The sequence below is a fragment of the Panthera leo genome, chromosome B4, assembly GCF_018350215.1.
Source record: "Panthera leo isolate Ple1 chromosome B4, P.leo_Ple1_pat1.1, whole genome shotgun sequence".
Lineage (NCBI taxonomy): Eukaryota > Metazoa > Chordata > Mammalia > Carnivora > Felidae > Panthera > Panthera leo.
In genome coordinates this window covers 103,906,086-103,931,884 of record NC_056685.1, presented here as the reverse complement: position 1 = coordinate 103,931,884, position 25,799 = coordinate 103,906,086, and the positions used below count along the sequence as shown (strand labels likewise).

Sequence of the window (25,799 nt, the reverse complement as noted above, 5' to 3'; positions counted from 1 at the left end):
TTCTTAGAACTTTCTCACTCAGAACACCTGAATTTTATAGCTGGTATTTTAGGAAGTGGGTGTAAAACTTTATAATCAACCCTGTTAAATATCAAGCACATCTACTAAGATTTTTGTTGATATCTGAATTCCACGCATCAGCAATCCTCCTTATTTTCAGCCTTCAGATATTTGCTTCTTTTACATCTATCCAGGCTGCTCATAAAAAAAGTATTCCCCAAGTCAAATCATCAAAGACTTCCTTTCAAGTAGTTCTTGTTCAGTTATTAATCAGAATTATTAGTTTTATGCATTTTAATGAACAATTGGATATTTGTCAAACAGCATGGGTATGTGTCAGGCTATCTAGCACACCTAAATATCATGAAAGATCCTATGTAATTAATTATCTTTGATATCAAATATCAATTCATGTACATATTACTAATTTTCAGAGGATTTGAGCATAACTAAATATAATTCATATTAAGCTCCTCTCAGATAGTTATTCTTTCTAACTCAAGATACATTTCAGGAGTGAAGTGCACCCAGCCACCTGAATATGTATCAGTTATCATTATACAGCACAAAAATATAATTGATATTTTTTAAAATTTCTTGTTAGATTCTAGATTAATAGGATATTAGTGGGGGGTTTTTGTCTGCTTACTAATTGAAAAGTAATGTTAAATTCAACTTTAATTATTATGTGAATTTCTAAAATATATTTAACCTATATTCTCACTTAAATCTTATCTTTTTAAAATAGGAAAATGTGATACACTAAAATATACTGTCAATGCATTAATAAAATTAGAGCTAATAAAAATATATATTAAAATACATATTAACTGCACAAATACTATAACATTCCATGGAGCAAATTCTATGTTAGCTCATATTCAAAAATTCACCATGAATTGCATCTTAAGTTGAAGAACTGTGTGTTTTATTGATTGTTTTCTAAGGAAAATTAAGTCACTGTAGACATTAATTTTAATTCCAATTAAATTTGAATTAAATTAAATTAAATTCAGTTAAAATCCTTTCTCTGAATTCCTTAAATTTTTACATGATAATATATATTTTACATATATGTCATGTAGAGCATATCTAAAGATCTGAACATATAATAACTAAAACAATTTTAGAAGTTCTAAGAAAGCAAGAATTAAAGACCACTTCTTTGAGTTTCATTTATTTGTGAAACATTTGTAAATCATATTATTTCCAAATCATAAATATTTTCAAACTAAATGTGCAGAGTATTCGGTTCTATAAAATATGATGGCTTAACCTTTGGTATCTGGAAGCTAGTTAGGAATTCCAGAGTAATCAAATAGTTTTCAATCCCTCAGTAGCAATGTAGACCTCTAACTAATACAACACTATGAGCAATAGACAACATTTTTTCAGATTCTGAGAATCTTTTATGAAGTTACTCATACCAAATGAAGCTCACATATTATTTTTTAAAAAGTAGAAAGATTTTGCCTATGTCTCATACTTAATCAGTGAGTCTTTTTCAGGGGAATTCATAATATATTTTTGAACTTTGCCTCCACTTACTGTGAGTCAGAATTAAGAATAAGCAGGTCTGTCTCTTTCCCGTTAGAAATTCTGTCATTGAGACTAAAATGACTTGCTTATAAGGAAATACCGTGATAGAGAGATGCTATAAGGTGACAATGTATTCATAGAATTTATGAGCACTTAGGGCTATAACTACGTTAAAAATTCGCCAAATATGACTGTCTCGGATAATGTTAATGATGGATTCAGCACAGTTTAACATGTATGGGATGTACATTACTGCACATATTTTGGTTTTTCTTCTAGGTAAGGGAGCGACTGAGGGTTTCTTTAGAAAGAGTCTCTGCACTGGAAGAAGAACTAGCTGCTGCTAATCAGGAGGTAACATACCAAACTTTCTCCTCTTTTGAGGTGTGATATCACTAGCATTATAGCCCTTGTGTTTCACATCACTTTGATTAAAACTGTCACAAAAAAGAAATTACATTCTGTATATGCCACTGAACAAGGTGTGTTGAAACCAGTTGCCAGAGTCATGTTCCCTGATATCTGGTGGTTCAGATCAGTCACTTAAAGATGAAAAGAAAATTATCAAGCTCTAGTGACAAAGTGGCTTAGAAAGACTGCAGTCAGAATGCCAGTCCTTTCAGAGAGTAAAACACAGCTCCAAAATTGGAAAGCATGTCAAATATCTGCTAAACGTAGAAAATGGCACAAATGAAGTTAAGTCCTTGGAGATATAAACATACTTCCCTTAAGGTTCTTACTCTTCTTATCTTCTAAAGCATCATGCCCGTGTTTAGTGGCACCATTAAATCCACTTCTCTTGCTCTCATTCATGACTAAGGTATTATAACCATCTCTGAGATTTAAAAAGTTGTGTTTTTTTTTCTTTAGAAAAATTGACTTATTTTGGTTTTTAGTATACAGATTAACTTGGGTCACTAGACCAGATAGATAGATAGATAGATAGATAGATAGATATAGAGATAGATAGATATAGATATAGATATAGATATAGATATAGATATAGATATAGATAATTTATATATCTGTAAAAGAATATATTAAAATATATAAACAATAATGTGTATAGGCCACTAAAATCGACCCATCTCTTTCTCTGTCTCTAAGAGAGAGAATACTTGTAAGGCTACTTTTTCCTCCAGAAATGTATTCCAGTAAGGTAAATATTGGCATTGGCTAGTTGGACATACTAAAATAATTCTACAAAATATTCTTATTTTAAATAATTAAATATGTGGGCAGCTAATGTCATTAATTATAAGTATTATCAGGGCGTTCTTACTACAATAATATTTGCATTTACATTACACACACAAATACACGTTTTTAAGGCATGTTAAAAATTTCATCTAGTACAAATCACCTTGTTCTTTAAAATAAGCTAAACCAAAAAAAAAAAAAAAAAAAAAAAAGTTTAAAGTTTGCCTTTGTTCTGGGTTTAACAACTTAAACTTTAGAAAAAATGGACTTTTAATTGCAGAGACAATCAGTTCCGTGTCAACTAAATGCTAGCTGTGTTAAAAACATAAATGGTGGCATAATAGTTAAAAAATAAATAGACAAAGCATTCAGTTCAGCTTAATAAACTGGATGGCTTCAAATTAATAAAAATAAATAAATAAATAAATGAAACAAAAGGAAATAAGAGATTGGTACATCTTAGTCATCACAGAAGAAAAGAACCTCTGAGATCATGGATGATGACAAGAAGAACTCAGTCTTTTTATGAGAAAGGATAGGTTTTACCTATACAGCAGGTATATGCATTCCTGGAACGTCCAGAAAGAAAATATTAAATGTTTGTTTATTTCGTGTTTTATCATTGTTAATTTTGATTTTCATGTGTGTTTAAAAGTACATTTATTTTGGGTACATCCCTCAAAACATTTTATCAATAAGGGTAGAGAAACAAAAGCTTTGGCAACTACGAATATGAAAGCCTTGCTTACCATACAGTAATAAAGCCTCTGTCTGTTATAAACAAAGGTGAGGTGAGACCCCTTGGCCAAAGTATGTAGGCTGTGATAAAAATATCCCTCAAGTTCAAGTAAGGCGCTGAAAATTAGCTCCAGAAATGGCAACTGAATAGTTCAATTAGATATAAAATGGGAGAACAACACTTGAGGGAACCAAAGCAGAGGAAAGACTTTTGCTGGTTGTCTTAAACATTTCAGCCTCAAATTTTTTTGTAGTCTCTTATAGGCAGCATGGTCCATTTGATTCTTATATGTAAATTAAATATATTGTAAATCATTAACATCATTCTACAATTACTGCCGTCCTTCTGAATGCTTTTTGTTTTGTTTTAAATAATTTGTATAAGAGGATAGTAATTGTGTGCTCATTATTAACTTCAATATGTTTTCTTTTTGTTGTTGATTTTTATTAACTTCCAGGTGGCTTAACCAGACTCCCTACTTAGGAAGCCACATATCCACAGATGGGCAAAGGGGTAGCAAAGTTATCTTAGTTTTCTAACAATAAATTGTTTACAAATAATTAATGATTTTAAGAGAGAGTACATGGGAAAAACCAACTTTTACTTCATAATGAAATTTATATTTCACTATGAAAATCAAAAATAGAAAGAGAGAGAAAAATCAGAAGACACCTGCAGTGTGAGTTCTTAGAACAGCAGTTGGTACATGAAATCTCTTATAAGCAAGGCGTCATGTATTGATGATAAGAAACATTTAGAAATCTGACAAAATAAGCTTAGAAAAAATGTATACTATTGGCAGCTTTAGAAAGGGGAACTAGGTAAAGTTTGATTATTAGAGGAAGTAACTGAAAATATTTTAGAAAACAAAGGACAATTTTTTATAGAAAAAAAGAAAACTATTTAAGAACACATTCGTAAGAACCAAACAAAAATATGTAACATAGCCAAAAACAACCAGGTACTAGAACAAAATTCTGCATATGGCTAAATTAGCAAAGCGTTGGGGAAAATTTCATTTGCTGCTTCAGATTTTAAATTAAAATTAAAAATACTTACAAGTGTCCCTTATAATTCAATCTGTGCATTTCTTGAGTTCATATAGCAAGCTTGACAAGTGAGGATACCACATTATCAGAATCTGATTTGTGAGTTTCTGGTAGTGATAATAACCATCCAGATAGCAAGGAATCTATCCAAACATTTTCCTGAATTGTTTCAGTTCCAAAATTCAGAAAGGAGAAATCAGAGAGCAGAGGTTAAGACTGCAAGTGATACCTTGAGATGTATATTATATATCTAGATATCTAGATATATATATATATTGTAGAGTCTGAGAAAATGATAGAATGTAGTTTATTCTGTCATCATTATATTATACATATATATCAGCAGAATAATCCTGGAAGTTTGGTACTGCTATTATTTTACAGATGAACCTAGAGAGGTTATGTCTCCTAATATGCCATTCTCTCCTACTAGAAAATGTTGTTATCTCTGAATTTGTCTTAACTCTCTGTATTCAGGCAGTGCTAATCCCTCCATTTAACTGTGGCTACTCATTTACTCCCTTCTTTTTACATATACATTAAAACCACTATAGTTCAGGTCTTCATAAATTCTCACTTGGAATATTACTATAGATTTTTATTTATTCTTGTCTCCTATCCTTTTCTGCTATATAATTCTCCCAAGGTTAAACCTGCTAAGCAAAGCTCTAATCATAGTGACTATTTTTAATAACATATTCTAATGTGTAATATATACTTATATGTAATATATAGCATATTAGTGCATTAATAACGTAACGATATACTGTATTATCATATGTTAATAATATAGGGATATATCAAGAATCTCTTCAATGGTCCTAACTTACAAATCTAGCTCTAACTCCCACCCCCTTACTGCCCTGACTGAGTCATTCTAAGGTCTTGTTAAAATATAGTATTCACTATTTTTGAAATCAGCCAACATTTTTCCTGCATCTTATGCTAATGTCTCTCTTGGAATGCTTCCACAACCCCAATTCACACACTGAAATCATATTTCCCCATTTAAACTCAAGTTCAGACATTACCTTTTTAATGAAATATTTTATGATTTCTTGCTAACAGTCATCACTCTTTAGTTTAAATTGCTAAAGCTCATTGCTGCAGCATTTATTATGACTGTTCAACAACTATTGGGGTTAATTATATATCTGTCTAAACCTAAGTGGTTAGTTCCCTGATAAAGTGGACTGCATCTTGTTCATTTGTATTTATTGTATTCACCACAGTGATATGAACCTCATGATTAATATATATTTGTCAAATTTCATTGTATAGAATTTGTTCTAACCAGTGTTGTCACATTGTTCTTTTGCTGTTTCCTTAATACTCAAGTTTAAATAACCTTCATGCTCAAAAACCACAATGTATTGATTATATGGACTATATGAACAAGATGTCTTTCCAAATACAATTATTGAGTAACCACCAAGTGCAGAAAATTCCAAGTCTCTGACAGGAAGAATAGGAAAAAAATAAAATAAGTGAATCATAATGCAAATTTTCATGCAATTTTCCCTCAAGTGATGAAGACGAACATGTAAACATAAGTAAGATATAATGTCGTGCAAAACTAAATAAATGAAAAATATAGGCCCAAAAAGCAGAGAGAAGAGGGTATTTATCTGAACCAAAGGATCAGAGAAGGCTCACCCTTGAAGGAAAACTATGATTTGGCTTTAAAACAGGGGGAAAATGTTTCAGGCTGAGCAGAGCGTATGGAAAAAACAAAACAAAACCTGAAATTGGCCATTTCAAGAGTAAAGGATGATGTTGTGTTGGTAAGGATTTGGGTGTGAAAAGATGCGGCAGTAGAAAGTGGGGTGGTGGGGAGGACTCAATTTCAAGAGGGCCCTAAATGCCGTACACGAAGTGTAAAATTTATACGTTATGAGAATAAAGAAATGAAATGAGAAAGCATTGAAGGCTTTGTTTTATTTCTGTTTTGTTTTGTTTTGTTTTGGTAAAGTGAAAACCACTGAAAGTATGTTCCTTTTTTATTTTATTTTGTTTTTGTTTTTTTTTTTTGTAAAGTGTTAGGTTAGAGTGGAGTAGAGCTTGAAAGCTGACATGATTGGCATGGCTGGCTGATGTAATTATCTGCTATGTGATTTTGATCATGACACCTCAATTCAACAAACATTTAATGGGCATCTTCTGTTTCCCAGGCAATGAATTAAGTACTAGATATCAATATATTAATAAAACTCAGACATTGATAAATCAGTAGTTCTCTCAAATATGGGAAATAGACATGTTACAAAGAAATTATAGTGGGAAGTTATTATTTATGAGGATGGAGTTTCAGTTTGAGAATATGAAAAAAGTTCTGAAGATGGATGGTGGTATAACAATGGCATAACAATGTAATCATACCTAATGTCACTAACCTCGACACTTAAAAATGGTTAAAATGGTAAATGGTACAGCTTACTACAATAAGAAATTAATTATAATACGATATGACTAATGTAAAAATGGGAGTAAGTACAAGGTTTTATAATATTACAAAACAGAGTAACCAGTTGTATGGGCACAAAAGAAGAAAAGCAGATGGTATTATAAAAGTTTTCCTAGAGAAATTTTGCCATTTGCAATAACATGGATGAATGTTGAGACATTACACTAAGTGAAACAAGTCAGACAAAGAAATACTGTAAGACCTTACTTATATATGTAGAATCTAAGAATGTTGAACTCACAGAAATAGAATAGCTTGGTGATTGCCCAGGCTGGAGGGGTGGGAGAAATGGGAGAGGTTTGTCAAGGATACAAACTTTCTGTTATAAGGAATAAGATTAGGAGATCTGATGCATATACCATAGTGGCTGTAGTTAATGATACTGTATTGTATACAGCAAATTTTAAGATTTGCTCGAACAGGAGATGTTACATGTTTTCACCAGCAACAACTAAAAAATGGTAATTATGTGAGATGATGGAGGTGATGTATTAACTAACCTTATTGTAGTAAACATTCCAAAATATGTACATATATCAAATTACTGTTTTGTATGCCTTAAACTTACACAATGTATTTATCAATCGTATCTCACTAAAGGTGGAAAAATATTTCAGAATCTTCCTAAAGAAAAAAAAATTACCTAGAATTTGAAGGATGACTTTAAAGAGCTTACCAGATGGACTTGGAGGAAAAGAAGGGAAGCAGGCAGGAGGAGGGATGGGGACTAGGCTGCAGAAAATAGCAGATCTGGGTAGGGACGCCTGGAGCCTGGGCAACAGTGAGCCAATGAAGAGTCATTAAGGAGGGAAGGAATGTGATCACATTTTCAATTTTGCAGACCAGTGGGACCTCCAAAGGTTAAAGGTAAAAAAATGTATATGATAGCCAAAGTACCATGTTTATAGTTCAGATTTTGAAAACTCACTATGATTTTTTGAAAGAAACAAGGGACTAGTGTCAGAAAATACTGAACTGTGTAGAATGGAGGTATTACCAAGTCTGGCATTTTTTATGTTCTTTTAGTAATGGAAAATAATATAAATTAAAGAATCAAGATAATATTGTAAATAAATATATATACATAATAAAAATTTGCTGTCATTTTATGCTTCTTTGAATAACTCCACTTAGGTAGATTGTATTGTTAACGTTGAATACATTTTCCAGGCCATTGTCCTACAAAAGTGAGTTCAGGTTATTTAGACACAGAAAATACAATAAAGCCTTTATTTCTTGCAGAGTATTTTTGTTACTGCTTAAAATTGGAAAACCACACACACACACACACACACACACACCAAATGTACAATAAAGGGAAGTGCAAAGAAGAATAAATAGATTACTTCCTAACAATGTGTTCTCTTTTAGCAGAAGCCCATATACTCTTAAAATTATTTGATTAAATGAGACAAAATGGATTATTTAGAAGTTACAGTAAAAACTTAATTGACAGACTAATTTTCACTGAATGTACAGGTGTGCTTATTTTAAAAGCTTTTCTACATGGTTGCATTATACATAAAAAGAACTGGCACATTGAATTGTAGGCTGAACTATATAAATTTTTTTATATTGCTTTCATTCTGTGTTGTTTATTCCAAGCAGTGAATTTACCAACTTTCAATTAGAATTTTCTTAAGGAAATTAGCATTTCATTTCACTTCCTCTATAACCAGCCTTATCCTGGGAGTCTAATTTCCTAAGGAAAAATTAAAGAACTTTCATGGGTATATCAAGTATCATTTGCATTCAGAATATTGGATCAGAATGGTGAGAGGAGCTACTGGTAGCAAGTTCACATTTGGGAAACTTGTAGGACCATGGACTGTGGCCATTGCTTTAAATACATTACATCATTAAGTCATCGAAATGATGTATTGGGTTTGGATAAGACCCAGTACTCTGTGGAATCCATGGAAATGAATGGAGACAGTGAATAGATACAGGTAAAGGGAGAACCTACCTTAAAAAGCAAACAAAAGTCTGGGAAGGAGCAATGAGAGATGTGAGACTCAATTGAGTCAAGAGTTAATGAAGCAAAAAGAAGGGCACCTGGGCGGTTCAGTCAGTTAAGCATTGGACTTTGGCTCATGTCATGATCTCACAGTTTGTGAGTTCAAGCCCCACCTCAGGCTCTGTGCTGACAGCTCAGAGCCTGGAACCTGCTTTCGATTCTATGTTTGCCTCTCTTTCTGTCCCTCCCCTGCTCACTCTCTGTCTCTCAAAAATAAGTAAATATTATTTTTTTAAGTGAAGCAAAAAGAAAAAGAGAAAGTGAGAAAGAGAGTTTTAAGTGTAGAGATTGGAGATGGCCAACAGTGTCAAATGTCTTATGAAGACATAAAAGATTATGTTTAATATGGGGTGATTAGATTTACAATTAGGTTTCTGGAAATGTTTGCAAAGACAGTTTCAATAAAATATAATGGAAGGAGAATAGCTGTGATGGAAAGAATTTATGAGTCAATTATAAGTTTAGAAATGGAGATGATGAGTAATATTCTTCTGAGAAGTTTGGCAAAGAAGGAGAGAGGAGGTTAAAAGCTGAAAAGGTAGGCAATATTGAGAAATAGCCTATTGAAAAAGCTTTCGGCCAAGGAAAAAACAAAGGAGAAGCGATTTTTGATGGGCACCCACAATAGAGGATGGGCATGGTTTCAAGATCTATTGTAGGTAGTAGAACTCTTTCCTCTGAGAAATGGAGAAGGGAGAATGGAATGTGTAGTGTAGAGATGAAGGAGGGGTTTGATTTGGAGGGAAAAGAAGGCATAGAGATTTTATCAGAAATATTTTTCCCAAGGAAATAAGGGTCCTCTGCTAAGGGAGGTGGGAACAGAGATACTTTTTATGAACTTAAATAAAATTAAAATAAGACAATGTAGAATATGGCAAGGAGCCAGTAGGACCAAACAATGAAGGGGCATCCGGGTGGCTCGGTTGGTTAACTATCTGACTCTGGATTTTGGCTCAGGTCATGACCTCACAGTTGATGAGATTGAACCTTGCCTTGGGCTCTGGCTGACAGCACAGAACCTGTGTGGGATTCTCTCTCTCTCTCTCAAAATAAATAAATAAACATATTTTTAAAAAAAGATTAAACAAGGAAAATCTCTCAGGGGAGATGCTCATTGAGTTCCCCAGTGAACTTATAATTGCTGGCTTCCACAACACTTACAAACTGAAACAACATGGATTCTACCATGATGTTTCCTTATGTAAATGTATCAAGGTTTGTTATACATCACAATTTGAAAGAAAGAAATAGGAATATGAAATTGAAGTTGTTTCAGATGACTTTGGCCACTTTGAATAAATCCAGAAGTGAAATGCTTTTCTAAAATTTGACAGGGGTAAAAATCAGGAAGCTTCTAAAATCCACGAGCAACTTAGCTATATTTACATAGTTGGAAAGAAATTTAGTAGCTGAACATGATCCAGAAAAATGTGGAAAGTGAGAGAGCTTTAGTAAAGAAATTTGCTTTGGGGGAACTGATAGCAATACTCATCTAAACTTATGTGATCATTTATTTGCAGACTTAATGAAATGACCAAGCCATTTTCCTCTTCAAATTAAAGCTGCCATTTCTGTGAGTGGAAGGCTCCAGATGTAGAAATAAGAGACCACTGCAAAAGTTCTTGAGTTATTTCAGATTCATAAAATTCATAATTATTCATCTTGATAGACTCTGCCAACTACTTGTTTTTTGGTTCTTTTCATTCTCTTTCCCAGTTCCATGAGATGAATGTCTATTACTGCCTTCATAAAAATGATTAATCTTACAACAACCTTCTAATTTCCTGCATGTTTACATATTCCAGATAGCCTAATCAGCTGACTAGCTTATTTTCACCATTAGTAAATGTATGAAACTATTTTCATCATTAGTAAATTCAATGACCAATTTTGAATTAACATTCTCACAGAAAGTCAAATACAAGTTTTTCTGTGTTTTATTAGCATTTGAAGCAAGTCATTATCACTACACTTACCTGAAAATGTTATTTGTTTAATGACAGCAGTGTTTGCATAAAGTAATGACATCTTGCAGCCCCTAACTTCTATCCCTTGAAGACAATGTAAAACTCTCCAATGTGACATTTTTAGCTTGCCTGCAAACTATTATGACTTTCTGATAGACTCACTTATTGGAAACCTATAATTCCTGTTGGAGTTGTATCATTTTGGGTTAGAAAATTGGGTAGTTCTTAATTGATTTTATTTCATTGAAGAGTTTAATAATAGTTGAATGATGTCCTTTTTTTGCTTTACTTTGGTAAACTCAAAGCTTCAGCATTGTCAAACCAACTGTCATTCACAAAGGCCTACAGTTGCTTATTATACTTCTAGATTATCCTTCATGATGATACTGTATTGTAAAGATAAGTGTAGATACTGTAAATTGCTCACGTTATTATCATCAGTAGGAAATGTCTTCTTTGCTGTTGATAATTGTACTGTTCCAACACAAAGAATCTTTCCCCCCAAAAAAGGAAGTCAAGATGTCTTATGACAACATATGTTAAAACGCAACAATGAAAAGAGCTAAAGAAATTGCTGTTTGCTACTCCCACTGTTTTTACTATTTCCAAAACCTGTGTGAAGCAATTGTTTAAAATATAGGTTAAAGTTGTCTCCTGTTGTGTATGAAACATTTGAAGTCTGTTTGCCAATTTTTTTTTACTCTTTTTCCCATTTTGGTTAGAATCTTTTCCCTGATGAAAGCATAGGATTTGTTTTTCTAAGATAGCAGGAATGACTTTTTTATCTTTGCATATGGAGATTATGAACTGGTTTTTTTTAATCTTTTAACAGCAAGATCATGCTTGATATTAATACTTTGATCATAAGCATCATAAATTGACCCATTTTATGTTACCCATATGTTTACTAAAGCATTCTTATTAATTTTAAAGCTGACAAATTTGAAAAAGATTACTTCTCTTTTAAAAAATATAAAAGGAATACTGAAATTTAGTGGGCGACAAGGTAGAGGAAAAAAAAAAGATTCCAGTTGAGTCGTAGAATATCACTTTCTAATTTTGTAACTGCTGGCAAATTATTTACTCTCTCTGCAGCTCAGTTTTCTTATCTGTGAAATAGAATACTAATAAATTTGGGATCAGCTTATCTTTCTTTTTTTTTTCAATATATGAAATTTATTGTCAAATTGGTTTCCATACAACACCCAGTGCTCATCCCAAAAGGTGCCCTCCTCAATACCCACTACCCACCCTCCCCTCCCTCCCACCCCCCATCAACCCTCAGTTTGTTCTCAGTTTTTAAGAGTCTCTTATGCTTTGGCTCTCTCCCACTCTAACCTCTTTTTTTTTTTTCCTTCCCCTCCTCCATGGGTTTCTGTTAACTTTCTCAGGATCCACATAAGAGTGAAAACATATGGTATCTATCTTTCTCTGTATGGCTTATTTCACTTAGCATAACACTCTCCAGTTCCATCCACGTTGCCACAAAGGGCCATATTTCGTTCTTTCTCAATGCCATGTAGTACTCCATTGTGTATATAAACCACAATTTCTTTATCCATTCATCAGTTGATGGACATTTAGGCTCTTTCCATAATTTGGCTATTGTTGAGAGTGCTGCTATAAATATTGGGGTACAAGTGCCCCTATGCATCAGTACTCCTGTATCCCTTGGGTAAATTCCTAGCAGTGCTATTGCTGGGTCATAGGGTAGGTCTATTTTTAATTTTATGAGGAACCTCCACACTGCTTTCCAGAGTGTCAGCCTATCTTTCAAAGAAGGCATGATACTTGGATGAGATTATATACAAGGGAGTACTTGGTAAACTTGAAGTGCTAAACTTGTATTGCTATTACAAGGCTCAAAAGGCCAATATCAGCTGCTTATTAGTTGAGAAGATGAAAAATATTTTCTGCTGACAATTTCAACTTTATGGTAAACAAAATAACAGTACTTTCTTTTATGCCCAGGACTAAATCTCCTTTTCTTGGATAAATAAACATTTATTCATAAGATGATTGTGTAGCACAACATGCATTTTATAAATTACTTTGTAATTCACTTATTTATGCAGTTGGTAAAAATAACAGCAGTCTACAGTTTTTTGAGAGACGATTGTGTGCCTGCTGAGCACTATATATCTACCCAAACACATGCATACAGTTTTAAGTTAATCATCCCAATTAATTTATGAGAGAAGTAGAAATATTACTAGCATTTTGCAAATGAGGAAATTGAGACTTAGAGAAATTAATAGAATTATTTTGAGAGTTATCACTAGTCAGTAAGAATCCAGAGCCAGGATATCTGACTCAAAATTGGAGTGTTTAACAGTAGCCACTAGGCTGCATGGCCTTTCTCTTAATAACAAAATGTCTTTATATATGAAAACTGTATTTTTAAATAAACAGTTTGCCTTCTACCAGTAACTAAATTCATCGTGACATCCTCATATTTGTTATATTCTTATGGATGAGTTCAAGATTCATAGTTTCATTATATTGACAGGGATAAAAATAGGTGTTAACTAAATTAATAAAACATACATTAAATCAACTAATTAGTCAATTTTTAAACTGTTGAATATTGGATTGAAATTAAACAATTAACTCTATAGAAAAGATTTAAACATCTAGATATTTGCAGTTTGGAAAAATAAGATTACTGGATTTTAAACTTTGCATCTAAGTGTTTTTTCTTGGTATAGACTTAAGTGTCAGTGACTCTGACTAGTGCCCTGAAGTAAATAGCATGGCAATGTTGTGTTGGCCCCTATGTTTTCAATGTAGAAAATGTGAGACCTCAGATTATATTAAAGAAGATCAGAGAGTTTTTATAGCACTTCTTTATTCTCATTTCATTTTCTTCAGGGAAAAACAAACAAAAAAAAATTAGTGTTGAGAAATTTGGAAGTTTCAAGTAGGTGAACTTTTGAGACATTAAAAGGAAATGGATGGGGGTGCCTGGGTGGCTCAGTCGGTTAAGTGTCAGATTCTTGGTTTCAGCTGAGGTCATGATCTCATGGTTTCATGAGTTGAAGCCCCACATCAGTCTCCAAGCTGACAGTGCAGAGCCTGCTTGGGATTCTCTGTGTCTCTTTCTGCCCCTCACCCACTTGTACTGTCTCTGTCTCTCTCAAAAAAAATAAATAAATAAAAATTTTTTTTTAAAGAAGGAAAGGAAATGGATGAACAAAAAGGATGCATGAATTGCTTTAATTTCTTTTTTTTTGTAATTAGTAATTTGACTGCTCATGATTATACTTTTTAAAAACTTAATAGCAGAAGACATCACAAATTTGATCAGCTAGTATTTATCATATGCTGTTTGTCTCTATTTGGGCTGCTGTAACATAGCATTGGATGTTTAAACAACAAACATCATTTCTCATAGTTCTGGGAGCTAAGGTGTCCAGAGTCAAGATGCTGGCAAATTTGGTGCCTGCTGAGAGCCCACTCCTGGTTCAAAGATGGCTGTCTTCTCACTGTGTACTCACATGGCTAAATGGGCAAGGGAGCCCTCTGGGTTCGCTTTTATTTATTTTTTAAAAATTGTTTTAAATGTTTAATTTTGAGAGAGAAAGACAGAATCTAAAGCAAGCTTTAGGCTCTGAGCTGTCAGCACACAGCCTGACACGGGCTTGAACTCATTAACCACAAGATCACGACCTGAGCCCAAATCGGACACTTAGCCAACTGAGAAACCCAGGTGCCCCTCTGAGTTCTCTTTTATAATGACACTAATCCCAATCATAAGGGCTGAGCCCTAATGCACTTATCACTCTCAAAGGCCTCACCTCTTAATACCATCTCACAGGGGAATAGAGGACAGAGGGATTTCAGCATATGAATTTTGAGGGGAAACAAATGTTTAGAACAGCACTAAGCCAAACTGCAAAGTTTGAAGGTACAGTCCCCTACAAGACTAGCCTCACTTCTGATCCTAACTGCAAGTTCAAGGGATTTGAAAATCCACTCTCAGATTCAGTAATTCACTAGAAAGACTCATAGATCTCACTAAGAGCTGTTACACTCAGGGTATGTTTTATTACAGGGAAAGTATATAGATCAAAATCAGCCAAGGAAACAAATGCATAGGGCAAAGTCTAGGAGGGCTCCAGAGGCTGTTTCTGTTGTTCTCAGGATGCATTACCTTCCTAGAATTGGTCTATAACAATATGCACAGAGCCTGCCAACGAGAGAAGCTCACCAAAGCTTTGATGTGTAGATTTTTATTACGATTTCCTTACATAAACATGATTGTCCATGTGGCTGATCTCAGCCTCCAAGTCAAGATGCAAAACCTCCTAAATCATATGGTTGGTCTTTCTGGGATAAACGGCCCCCAACTTAAGACTATTGTATGTGCCATCCTAGGAACTACAATGTCCAGACCTTGCCCTAAACAAAGACATTCCTAGAAGTCATGGCACAGATCACCTCCTAAAAGCTAAGGGTTGGGCCAAAATCTTTACTATACAACAATAAATTATCTTAACTGTCTGTCTTAATTGAAGATTTTTACAAACACTAAGTGCTGATAATATCTCCTTATTTAGTAACGTGTTGATAAGGCAAATATGTTATTTTTCACCCAGAAAACACTGCCAGTGGGACATAAGGAGGATAGTAACTTATAAGCAGGATCAGAATATTTGTTGAGAAAGTTTTGTAACAGAAAAAGCATGACAGAGGGAGAGAGGGGAAAATACAGTCTTTTAAGAGAAAATTGCAAAACAGATTATAGTGTCATTAGAAATATTTGGGGGCACCTACTGTTTTGGAGGCATTAGGCTGGGCCAAACACTAAAGTGGTGCTTTTACACTCTCTTTTAGGCAGATTCAATCACTTGCCTCTCCTCTCCTCAGGTTTATGGATCTCTACATCATGAGGTAATTGCTATTAACAGTGAAAATATATTGAGATCGTATTATTGCCTCAACACCGTACAGCCATTTTAGAGATGCAGAAACATGGTTCTAAAGCTAGGGGTAACTCACCTGAAATATACAACTAGTAAATTACTGAGCCACTAGGGTTTTCTTGGCTCCATTAATTTCTTCAGATCCTTACTTTTTAAAACTCTTCATAAGGTTTTGGTTATTCCCCATTGATTTCCGGAAGTGTAGCTATTATCTATCCAAATGATTGGATGGATTTGTACCCACACAAATGTTTCTGTATGTTTTTGTATGCTGAATAAAGCAGTTGGAGGAAGAAAATAAGTTAATACTATAACGTTAGAAGAAAAGCAGTCTGCTGAAGCTCTAGTCCTTTTTTTTTTTTAAATCAGTTATTTCTGATATATAGGATTCTGTCACTAAAAAAGGTAAATAAATGGAGAGGAAATATACCTTAATTGAATAGTTCTCAACCAGCATCACCTATAAAGCATTTGAAAAATATAAGTATATCTAGAAATTCTTATCCGTTGTTAGCATGAGACCTGGCTATATTCACTTTAAAAGAAAAAGTGTTATAATTGATTTCTATGTTAGCTTAAGATTAGAACTAGAGGAAGGATATAGTAGAGGAAAACCATGGGTTTTGAAGCAAACAGACAGGTTTGACTTTCTAGCCTGCCATTTATAAGCTATATGACTTTCCCTGAGTCAGTTAGTATTTTTTAATGTTTATTTATATTTGAGAGAGAGAGAGAGAGAGAGATGGAGACAGAGTGCGAGCAGGGAGGAGCAGAAAGAGAGAGGCAGACACAGAATCCGAAGCAGAATCCGACACAGAATCTGTGCTGAGCTGTCAGCACAGAGCCCGACGTGAGGCTCGAACTCATGAGCTGTGAGATCATGCCATGAGCTGAAGTTGGACACTTAACTGACTGAGCCACCCAGTATTGCCCCTAAATATTTTTTAATGAATCAGTTAACATTTTTAAATCTGTGAGTGTCTATCAGTAAAATATGAATGAGATCAATAACTACTTACAAACCTGTAAGAATGAAATAACAAAGTAAAAAATCTAGCACAATATAAAAATACTCAATAAATGATAAATATCATGCTGATAATCAAAATGGTGATGGCTCTTACTTCTCTAATGAGAATAATTTGGGAGACATATAAACTTGTTCCATGAAGAGTGATTAAAATGTTGTGCAAATGCTCAGGACCATTCTTCCCAAAGCTAGTTAGAAACTCTAGGGATATGATTTGGAAAGTATGATTAAATTCCACCAAAAACTTTTCTTGAAATTAACATGCTCAAAACACTATTTCAGGTATCAAACATAAGGTTCAGAGGATGACACCTATAGGCTCAGTATGGAAGTATTAACAGGTGCAGATCTAAGTCCTGATTTGCTGCAAGAGGACACTGATGAGATAAATGTTTGAACCAACTTACCTCTAGTCATTCAGACCATAATCCAGCTCTAATATGTATTCTGATTTACATGTATGACTAAGCTAACATCGAACCCTGAGTCACCTTGCTTTACTGGCTATTTGTGATAGAATATTAAGTAGGGCCCATCTGTCCAATATGACCACATTATAGCAAAGCCCCCAGTCCAACATGGTGCTCCAACCAAGGTGCTCTACTGTCTTTTCACACTTCTGACCATGGTAACAGAAACCCTAATGGTTATTGAATTCATTGCTCAGGGCCATGCTCCCTTGAAATTTAAAGAATCTCCTTCCACTTATGTCAGAATTAGACTTATCACAAGGATAGTGCATCATCTTAGACATACTTCTTGTAACAACCAAAGTAACTAATTTTATCTGTATATAAACTCAATATAGTGCTTCTAAAATATACAGCTGGTTCTAACTCATAACATCCATTTCTATAAGTTGTTTTTATCCTTTCTTACTGACAGAGTTTATCACAATTTTTATTGACTCAACCGACACATACACACACGCACAATGACTTTGGGTTGAAGTGCCTGCCATAGTTGTCATCACTCTAGGCAGCAAGAAGGGGATAAAGATGTATATAAAGATAAATTTTAGGGGCATGATAAGGAAGCAGCACACATGATTTTTGTTTACATGCCATTGAACAAATACTCTGAGCTGTAAAGGAGACCAACAAGTGCATTCTCTAGTCATATGGCTGTATGCAGAAGTTCTGTTGCTAAAGAATGGGGGAATTGATATTAATGTGCAACAAGGAGCCTCTAGAACACATGGAATATAAGGAATCCTCGGGGAGCGCCTGGGTGGCTCAGTCAGTTAAGTGTCCAACTCTTGTTTCGACTTAGGTCAACAAACCTCTTATCGGGCTCCATGCTGATAGTGCAGAGCCTGCTTGGGATTCTCTCTCTATCCCTGTCTCTGCCCCTCCCGTGTTCTCTCTCTCTCTCTCTCTCTCTCTCTTTCTCTGTCAAAATCAATAAAATAAACTTCAAAAAATAAAGAATGCTTGAGATTCATTGGTAAATTGAATAAAGTCATATAAAAATATGTACACAAATATCAGTAGCATTCCCACACTAGCAGTAAATAAATAAATAGAAATAAAAAGTAATAAAATCAAGGGGCACTTGGGTGGCTCAGTCAGATGAGCTTCAGACTCTTGATTTTGGCTCAGGTCATGATCCCAAGGTCATGGGATTGAGCCCCGCATCTGGCTCCATGCTGAATGTGGAGCCTGCTTAAGATTCTTTCTCTCTCTCCCTCTGCCCCTATCCCCCACTCATGCACTCTCTTTCTCTCTAAAATAAAAAAATAAATAAATTTTAAGTAGCAAAATCAAAATCACAAAAATTGAAGACCATCAAAAATGATTTATCAAAAATGTATGCAAAGGTAACAATTTAAGATCTTATTTATATTTAGCAGAAACAACATTCACTCAACATTCATTGAAATAACAATTGTAACTAACAATTATAGAGTACCTAGAGAGGCCCTCTTCTAAGTGTTGTATGCATTTTAACTCATTGTGTCTTTACATTAGTAGTCTTTGAGGCTGCTATTACAAACATCATTATTTACAGAAAAGGAAACTGAAGCCCAGAGAAGGTAAATAATTCATGTAAGTTTATCCTGTCAGAAGTGGCAGAACCAGAACTCTACTTCATATCTCCTGCTTTTTTTTTTTAATGTTTTTTATTATTTATTTTTGAGAGTGAGAGAGACAGAGCACAAGCAGAGGAGAGGCAGAGAGAGAAGGAGACACAGAATCCAAAGCAGGCTGAAGGCTCTGAGCTATCAGCACAGAGGCTGACGCGGGGCTCGAACTCCTGAACTACAATATCATGACCTGAGCCAAAGTTGGCCACTTAACCAACTGAGCCACCCAGGAGTCTTATATCTCATGCTCTTAATCAGCACTTTGTATAATCCCCTTGGACAAGTAGCAAGCACTGTTTTGGCCCTTGAGGACATACCAGTAATCAAATCAGAAATTATCCCTGCCTCAAAGAGCTTGTGTTAGAAACATATAAATTTAAAAATAATTTCAGATAGTAATAAATTCTATGAAACAAATCACATGGGGCTATGGATAGAAAATATTGCAAATCTAATCTACAATTATTTTTAAGATATTTCCTTGTTCTCTCAGTTCTTACTTTTGTAATACTATTAATCAGTGTCATTATGTCATCCAAAATTCCTATTTTGACCAGAGAATACCAAAGAGCACATAAAAAGAACACATTCACTTCATTGAGTAATTTCATTGTCAAGGATAATTTATCCTATATTTCTACTGACTTAAATGGCATTAGAAACAATGTGTGAAACTGAGTAGAGAACGGAAGCCTAAAAACTCAAGAAATGCAGTTACAGTTCTTTCACTGGGTCCATTTGAACAGTTTTGAATTTTTTTTATTTCACTTATTTTTTTTTTTATTTGAATATAGTAGACACACAATGTTGCATTAGTTTCAGGTGTACAACATAGTGATTCGATGAGTTTACACATTATGCTATGTTCACCACTTGGGTAGCTACCATCTGTCCCCATGTATCGTTACTACAATATCATTGACTGTATCCCCTATGCTGTTTTTTATTTTTAGGTTTTTTTAAATATTTTTATTCATTTATTTTGAGAGAGGGTGGGGAAGGGGCAGAGAGAGAGGGAGGGAGATAGAGAATCCCAAGCAGGCCCACACCGACAATGCAGAGCTCGAACTCACCAACTCACGAGATCATGACCTGAGCGGAAACCAAGGGTTGGATGCTCAACCAACTGACTCACCCAGGCATGCCCCACCCCGCCACCCCCCACCCATTGCAGCTTTTTAAAAAAGAGATAGGCGTGATCTACTACATCAGGGATCAGCAAAACTTTTCTGTAAAGAAGCATCTAATAAATATTTTGGGCTCTGTGGGCCAGATGGTCTCTGTCACAACTACTCTACCATTGTAGAGTGAAAGCAATCATAGACAGTCATGTAAACAAATGAACTTGGCCATGTTCCAATAAAAATTGATTTATGGACACTGGAAATTGAATTTCTTATACTTTCTGTGTGTCACAAAGTATTATCCTTCTTTTGATTATTTTTCAACCATTCAAAAATGCACAAACCATTTTTACCTTTCAGTCCTGACAAAAATAGGCAGCCTGAGGGCTGTAGCTGAATACCTTTGCACTAGATGATCACTTAGGGCCTGTCCTAGAGGTTCACTGTCACAGGCCTTCAGCAGCTTTTCACTGCACCTGCCTGCCTCAACCTGCGCAAGAGATGAGACAAAAACCCTGAACTGAAGACTTCATATGCACTCATCCTCAAACTGAAGGGTGTAGAATGGTCACCTGGAAGTATATTCAAATTCAGATTCTTTAAAATGGAGTCTACATTTTTAACAAGCATCATAGGAGATTTTGATGCATGTGAGTTTGAACTGCTAACAAGAACCTGGACCTAAATATAACATAAACATAGAACACAGAACCCGTAAACTGGAGATTACAAAACAATGAGATAAGCAGCTCAGTAGAAATCAGCAGGGGCCAAACAAAGAATACCAGATATTCTGTGAAAAGTGGATACTAGGGAGTAGTTAGAAGTTAGTGTGGACAAGCAGGAAGAAAGTGGCAAGTTTAAAACCCTCTTCTATATAGAATACTTAATTGGGTGCTGTGAATAAATTCTGCCCTGACTGAGAAAAGAAGGGTGAGGGCAAGAGAGGAAAGGAGCAAACACCGCAAATGGGAGCTGTAATCTGCCTGCATGGGAATTTACTTTCTCCCTGAGCCATTCTGGCATCTGCTAGCTCTGTGACTGTAGGCAATTTCCTGAATCCTCTTTGCCTCAATTAGCTCAACCCTCCTAATGAACTTATCAGGTTGTTGTGAGGTTTTAATAAGTTAATACAGGTAAAGTGCTTAAAGGCACCAAGTACCTTTCAGTAAATATTTTTAATGCTGATATTGATCTTTTTAGTCATGATACTGTCCAACTCCTTTTAAAGATGATTGAACTGAGGTCCCGAGAGATGGAGTGTGTGTCCCACAGTGGGACTGACTAGGTAGAGTTTGTTGTGGGGACAGAATAAGGTTTATCATTCATCCTCTGTAAAATTTATTTATCTTTTATCTATGAAAATAAAGTATAAAGACTATATAAGTTCTGGTCCCTTTCCATTCTGATATCTTATGATGTATACACATTTAAAAATCACATAAAAATAAAATTGGAATGTGTGCAAAAGAACCATAGCACATGATTATTACCACTAGAACCCAAGCAAATAGGTACTTTAAAAGGAGTTATTCAGAATAATGGGTTTAGTATGCTTCTTTTGCTACTTCGAAGGAAGAACTAAATGAATAAACTCTTTGTATTGCTCTGGCTTCCTTTTTTATGTGCACGAATGACTAATGGGTATTGTTTCTGCTTTTACATTTTCTCAAGTACTTTTCAAGCACTTTGAAATGCTTTTCTTTCCCTCAAGACTTTTTCCCTTACCTTAACAGAGCTAAAAAGAATTGTTCCAGGACGAGGCCTATAATTTTGTCACTTCTGCCCTGATAGGGAAAAAAAGGGAGGGGCAACAAAAAACTCAAGTTTGTATTCACTGTGTTAGCTGTGCCTGGCTGAGGACATCAAATCTAATAGTGCTTGAAAGGGATTAGAGTCCATCTTCAAAAAGGTTACTTTCATTTATTATTTTTTATATGTTTATTGGCTGTCTCTCTTTTTTTAAGTGTTATTGAGGTATAATTGATATACAAAAGTTGGACATATTTAATGTATACAGTTTGATGAATTTGGACATATGTATACACACATTAATATCATCACCACAGTCAGGGTACTGAATATATTCATCGCCTCCAAAAATATTTATGTTCTCTTGTTGGTTTGTTTTTGTTTTTATTTTGTTGTGATAATAATACTTAATATGAGATCTGTCCTCTCAGCTTATTTTAAAGTGCACCATGCCATATCGTTAACTAAGGGCGTTCTGTCGTATTGGAGTCCCTAGAATTTATTCATCTTGTGTCACTGACAGTTTGTATTCTGTTAACTAAGGGCATTCTGTTGTATGGGAGTCTCTAGAATGTGTTCATCTTGATTCACTGACAGTTTGTATTCATTGAGCAACAATTCCCCCTCAACTCAACCCTCTGAATGTGCTAAATCTCTTTTCTGATCTCAGAAGCTAAGCAGGGTGGGGGCCTGGTTAGTACTCAAATCAGAGAGGTTAATTTTAAGGTGACATTTTAAAAGATTCGAATATTTGTTGATGGAAATACAGTGTGTTTGGATTATTAAGGTGGAAATTTTATTCCAAATGTTTTTTAATGTTTATTTATTTTTGAGACAGAGAGACAGCATGAGCAGAAGAGAGGGGGAGAGAGAGAGAGAGAGACAGAACCAGAAGCAGGCTCTAGACTCTGAGTCATCAGCATAGAGCCCAACACGGGGCTTAAACTCACAGACCACAAGATCATGACCTGAGCCACTAAGACACTTAACCGACTGAGCCACCCAGACGCCCCTGGAAATTTCATTCTAAAACATCCAAAAATTCCTGACAGCAGATGAGTCACTCTTGAGTAAACAGATGACAGAAATTTGATTAGTATTAGGTAGATTTACCTTTATTAATTTAATAATCAATATTTACTCAAGGCATTTAATAGTTCTTAGTGTATATAAGATAACTAAAGCAGAAACTTTTATTCATGTCTTAACATAGTTCATAAAAATAAACATTTCTTGAGACTTTTAAAGACAGGCTGTTACTCGCAGAGCCTACTTGCTACTCTGTAAACTAATCACGTCTAGACCCATTGGACCATGTAGTTTGCTGTGACTCTCTTCTCCGCAAGTCTTGGTCTCCTCATTTTTGCTTTTTTTTTTTTTTTTTTTTTTTAATTTGGAGAGTATGGGATAATTACTACAGTCAGTTGTCCTGCCCTCTGCTGAAGGCCATGTCAAGTTAGCATGTTTCTTTTTGTTTTGTTTTGTTTTGTTTCGTTTTGTTTTGTTTCATTGCTTCTGGTTTTAAGTAAAGGGTCGAGTAAATGATTGTGGGAAGTATCTTGAAGGGAAGCCTCTGTTCAAAGCCAAAATGTCTTTTATGATAATCAATACCTTTAGTAGTAACTCCTATTTGCTTTTTTCACTGTGAGACATGTTAAAAGGTAAACTGAAGCATATTAAAAATTCTGAGTTTCTTTAAGCAAAAATCCATTCGAATTGAGCAGCAGGGTCAAACTGGAAATGTTTGGGAACCCTCCCTGACAAGATAGGGCTAGAGACAGACTGTGTAGAGAGAGTGCCAACACAAAGAAGGATATTATTTGATTTGCTATTGTAAAGTCTAGTGGGATATTTGTGATTGGCAGTCCTTAACATTTTGATTGCTTAACCCTGTGGCATTTATAGAGTCTTATTTTGGTTTGCTTATATAGGGTGCCATGGCATTAAAGCCACCTCAGTCTAATGGCCCCTTTGTTTAATTAATTTAACAGTTTATTTTTGAAATAAGATTCTACTGTCTTCGGGGTTGGGGGACAAGTTATTAGCAACTGGCATCATCCTGGGTGATGGATATTGCAATGTATTTTTTTCTTGAAATTTAATAAAATTTAAGTCAGACACTTAAACAACTGACCCACCCCAGGTGCTCCTTATTTATATTTTAAATGGTGGCTTGCTTTCTTGCAGTGATAAGTATATTTTGTTCAGAATGTGTTTTCCTATTAGTGACACTTTTGGAAAACTCTTTAGGACTTTGTTTTTGCTTTTTGTTCTCTTGACTAATTATTATACTTTACCACAAAGCGGCTTCCTTGGTCGTTTTTATTACTATTCTTCGATTTTATGACACTCTTAGCTGCTAACCTGCTATAACAGCAGTCCTGTACCTTAACAATGTTCACTAATCCTGTCCATTTTAAATTGTTTTGCATTTTCTGTAGTCATGTATATGCCCCTAATGAAAATACCAGCATTTGACTTTATTATAATTTTAAAGATTAGAGAAATATTTGAATAATGGAAATAAATTAAAGAGTAACCAAGTATCAAAAATGGAATGACTGAAATATCAATTAGATGAACAGAATAGACAGTTTGGTAAAGAATTGTAATTCATATTAGAACTAGGTATTAGTAACTATATTAAATATATAGCTATTGAAATTACTGTTGTTGAATATTATAATTAAATTAAAAATGAACACCATAAGCATTCTATGCAAAAACAAATCTATCCAAGCAAACATTTGAAATACTGTTGTTATCTATTTTATTGTCTATCTATCTATCTATTCCATTGTCTTAAACTTAAAACTAAAAATAAGAGTTTAGGGGCACCTGTATGGCTCAGTCAGTTAAGCATCCAACTGTTCGGCTCAGGTCATGATCTCATGGTTCATGAGTTCAAGCCCCGCTTTGGGCTCTATGCTAACAGAGTAGAGTCTGCTTGGGATTCGGTTTCCCTCTATCTCTGCCCCTCCCCCACTTGCTCTCTCTCTCTCTCTCTCTCTCTTTCAAAAATAAATAAAAATAAACTTTAAAAAATGTTTTCCATGCCAATTATTGTTTTAAAAATGGGCCTTAAAATTTTTAAATTGTTAAAAGGATTTTTTCACCTTTAAAAAGTATATAAGGAACCCTTACTTTTTTAGGTATAAGCAAAATCATTTCATATGTAAAATTTGGAAATAGACAAAGTTCATGTACTGTTAATGTACTGTATTTTCCATCAAAAAATCACCAGAAACTTACTTGTGACTTGCGTTTAAATTTGAGCACCCAGTCAATTCATCTAATGGGGATTGGAAAGGCTGGTTAGCCAAAGAGGAGCAGGTTAAACATAAAGGTACATAGTATGTTCTCATTTATTCAATAAATATTTGTTGACAGAATAGAGGTAGCAGATGGTAAAAATTCTAAACAACCACGAAGTGAATCTTTTTTTACCTCCAAGCTATTTGATTTTTCACTAGGATATATGGATTCATTTATTAAACCATTGTTTAAATATTTTCTGAACCTGAAAAAGGCAGAATCTCACAGTGCAAACGTCTGATTCTTATCTCAAAACAATTTGATCATTCATCGAATCTGCTCAGTTTCACAAGTTTTCAGGTTATCCATGCTCACTGAAAAATAGTGAAAATGAATATTACATGTGAGCTGACCAAAATGCATTAGACTACATGAAGGTGTTTTACTCTGGTTTTAATATGCTTCAGTGGTGCTTACAGATCAGTGGCCAAGAGCCAAAGCTAGAAAGTGAAATAGCTATTGGCTTGTTTGAATAAATATCTAAATCTTTATAGTTTCCCAATTAACACAAACCCATATAAAAACACAAATCCAAACTATTGCAACTAGAGAGTTGCTTAAGTGTAAATTGTAAATCTCTAGTGTTCTACTA

General features: G+C 34.5%; 1 protein-coding gene across 3 annotated transcripts in view; it reads left to right on the top strand.

The window, feature by feature from the left end:
* The window catches only part of PPFIA2 (PTPRF interacting protein alpha 2), a 481,896-nt gene that overhangs the window by 296,122 nt on the left and 159,975 nt on the right, over positions 1-25,799 (top strand). For all 3 annotated transcript variants that reach the window (XM_042947253.1, XM_042947254.1, XM_042947252.1), the window contains one exon: positions 1,819-1,893. In XM_042947253.1, coding sequence (XP_042803187.1) covers positions 1,819-1,893 — 75 coding nt within the window. The remainder of the gene's footprint in view (positions 1-1,818; positions 1,894-25,799) is intronic.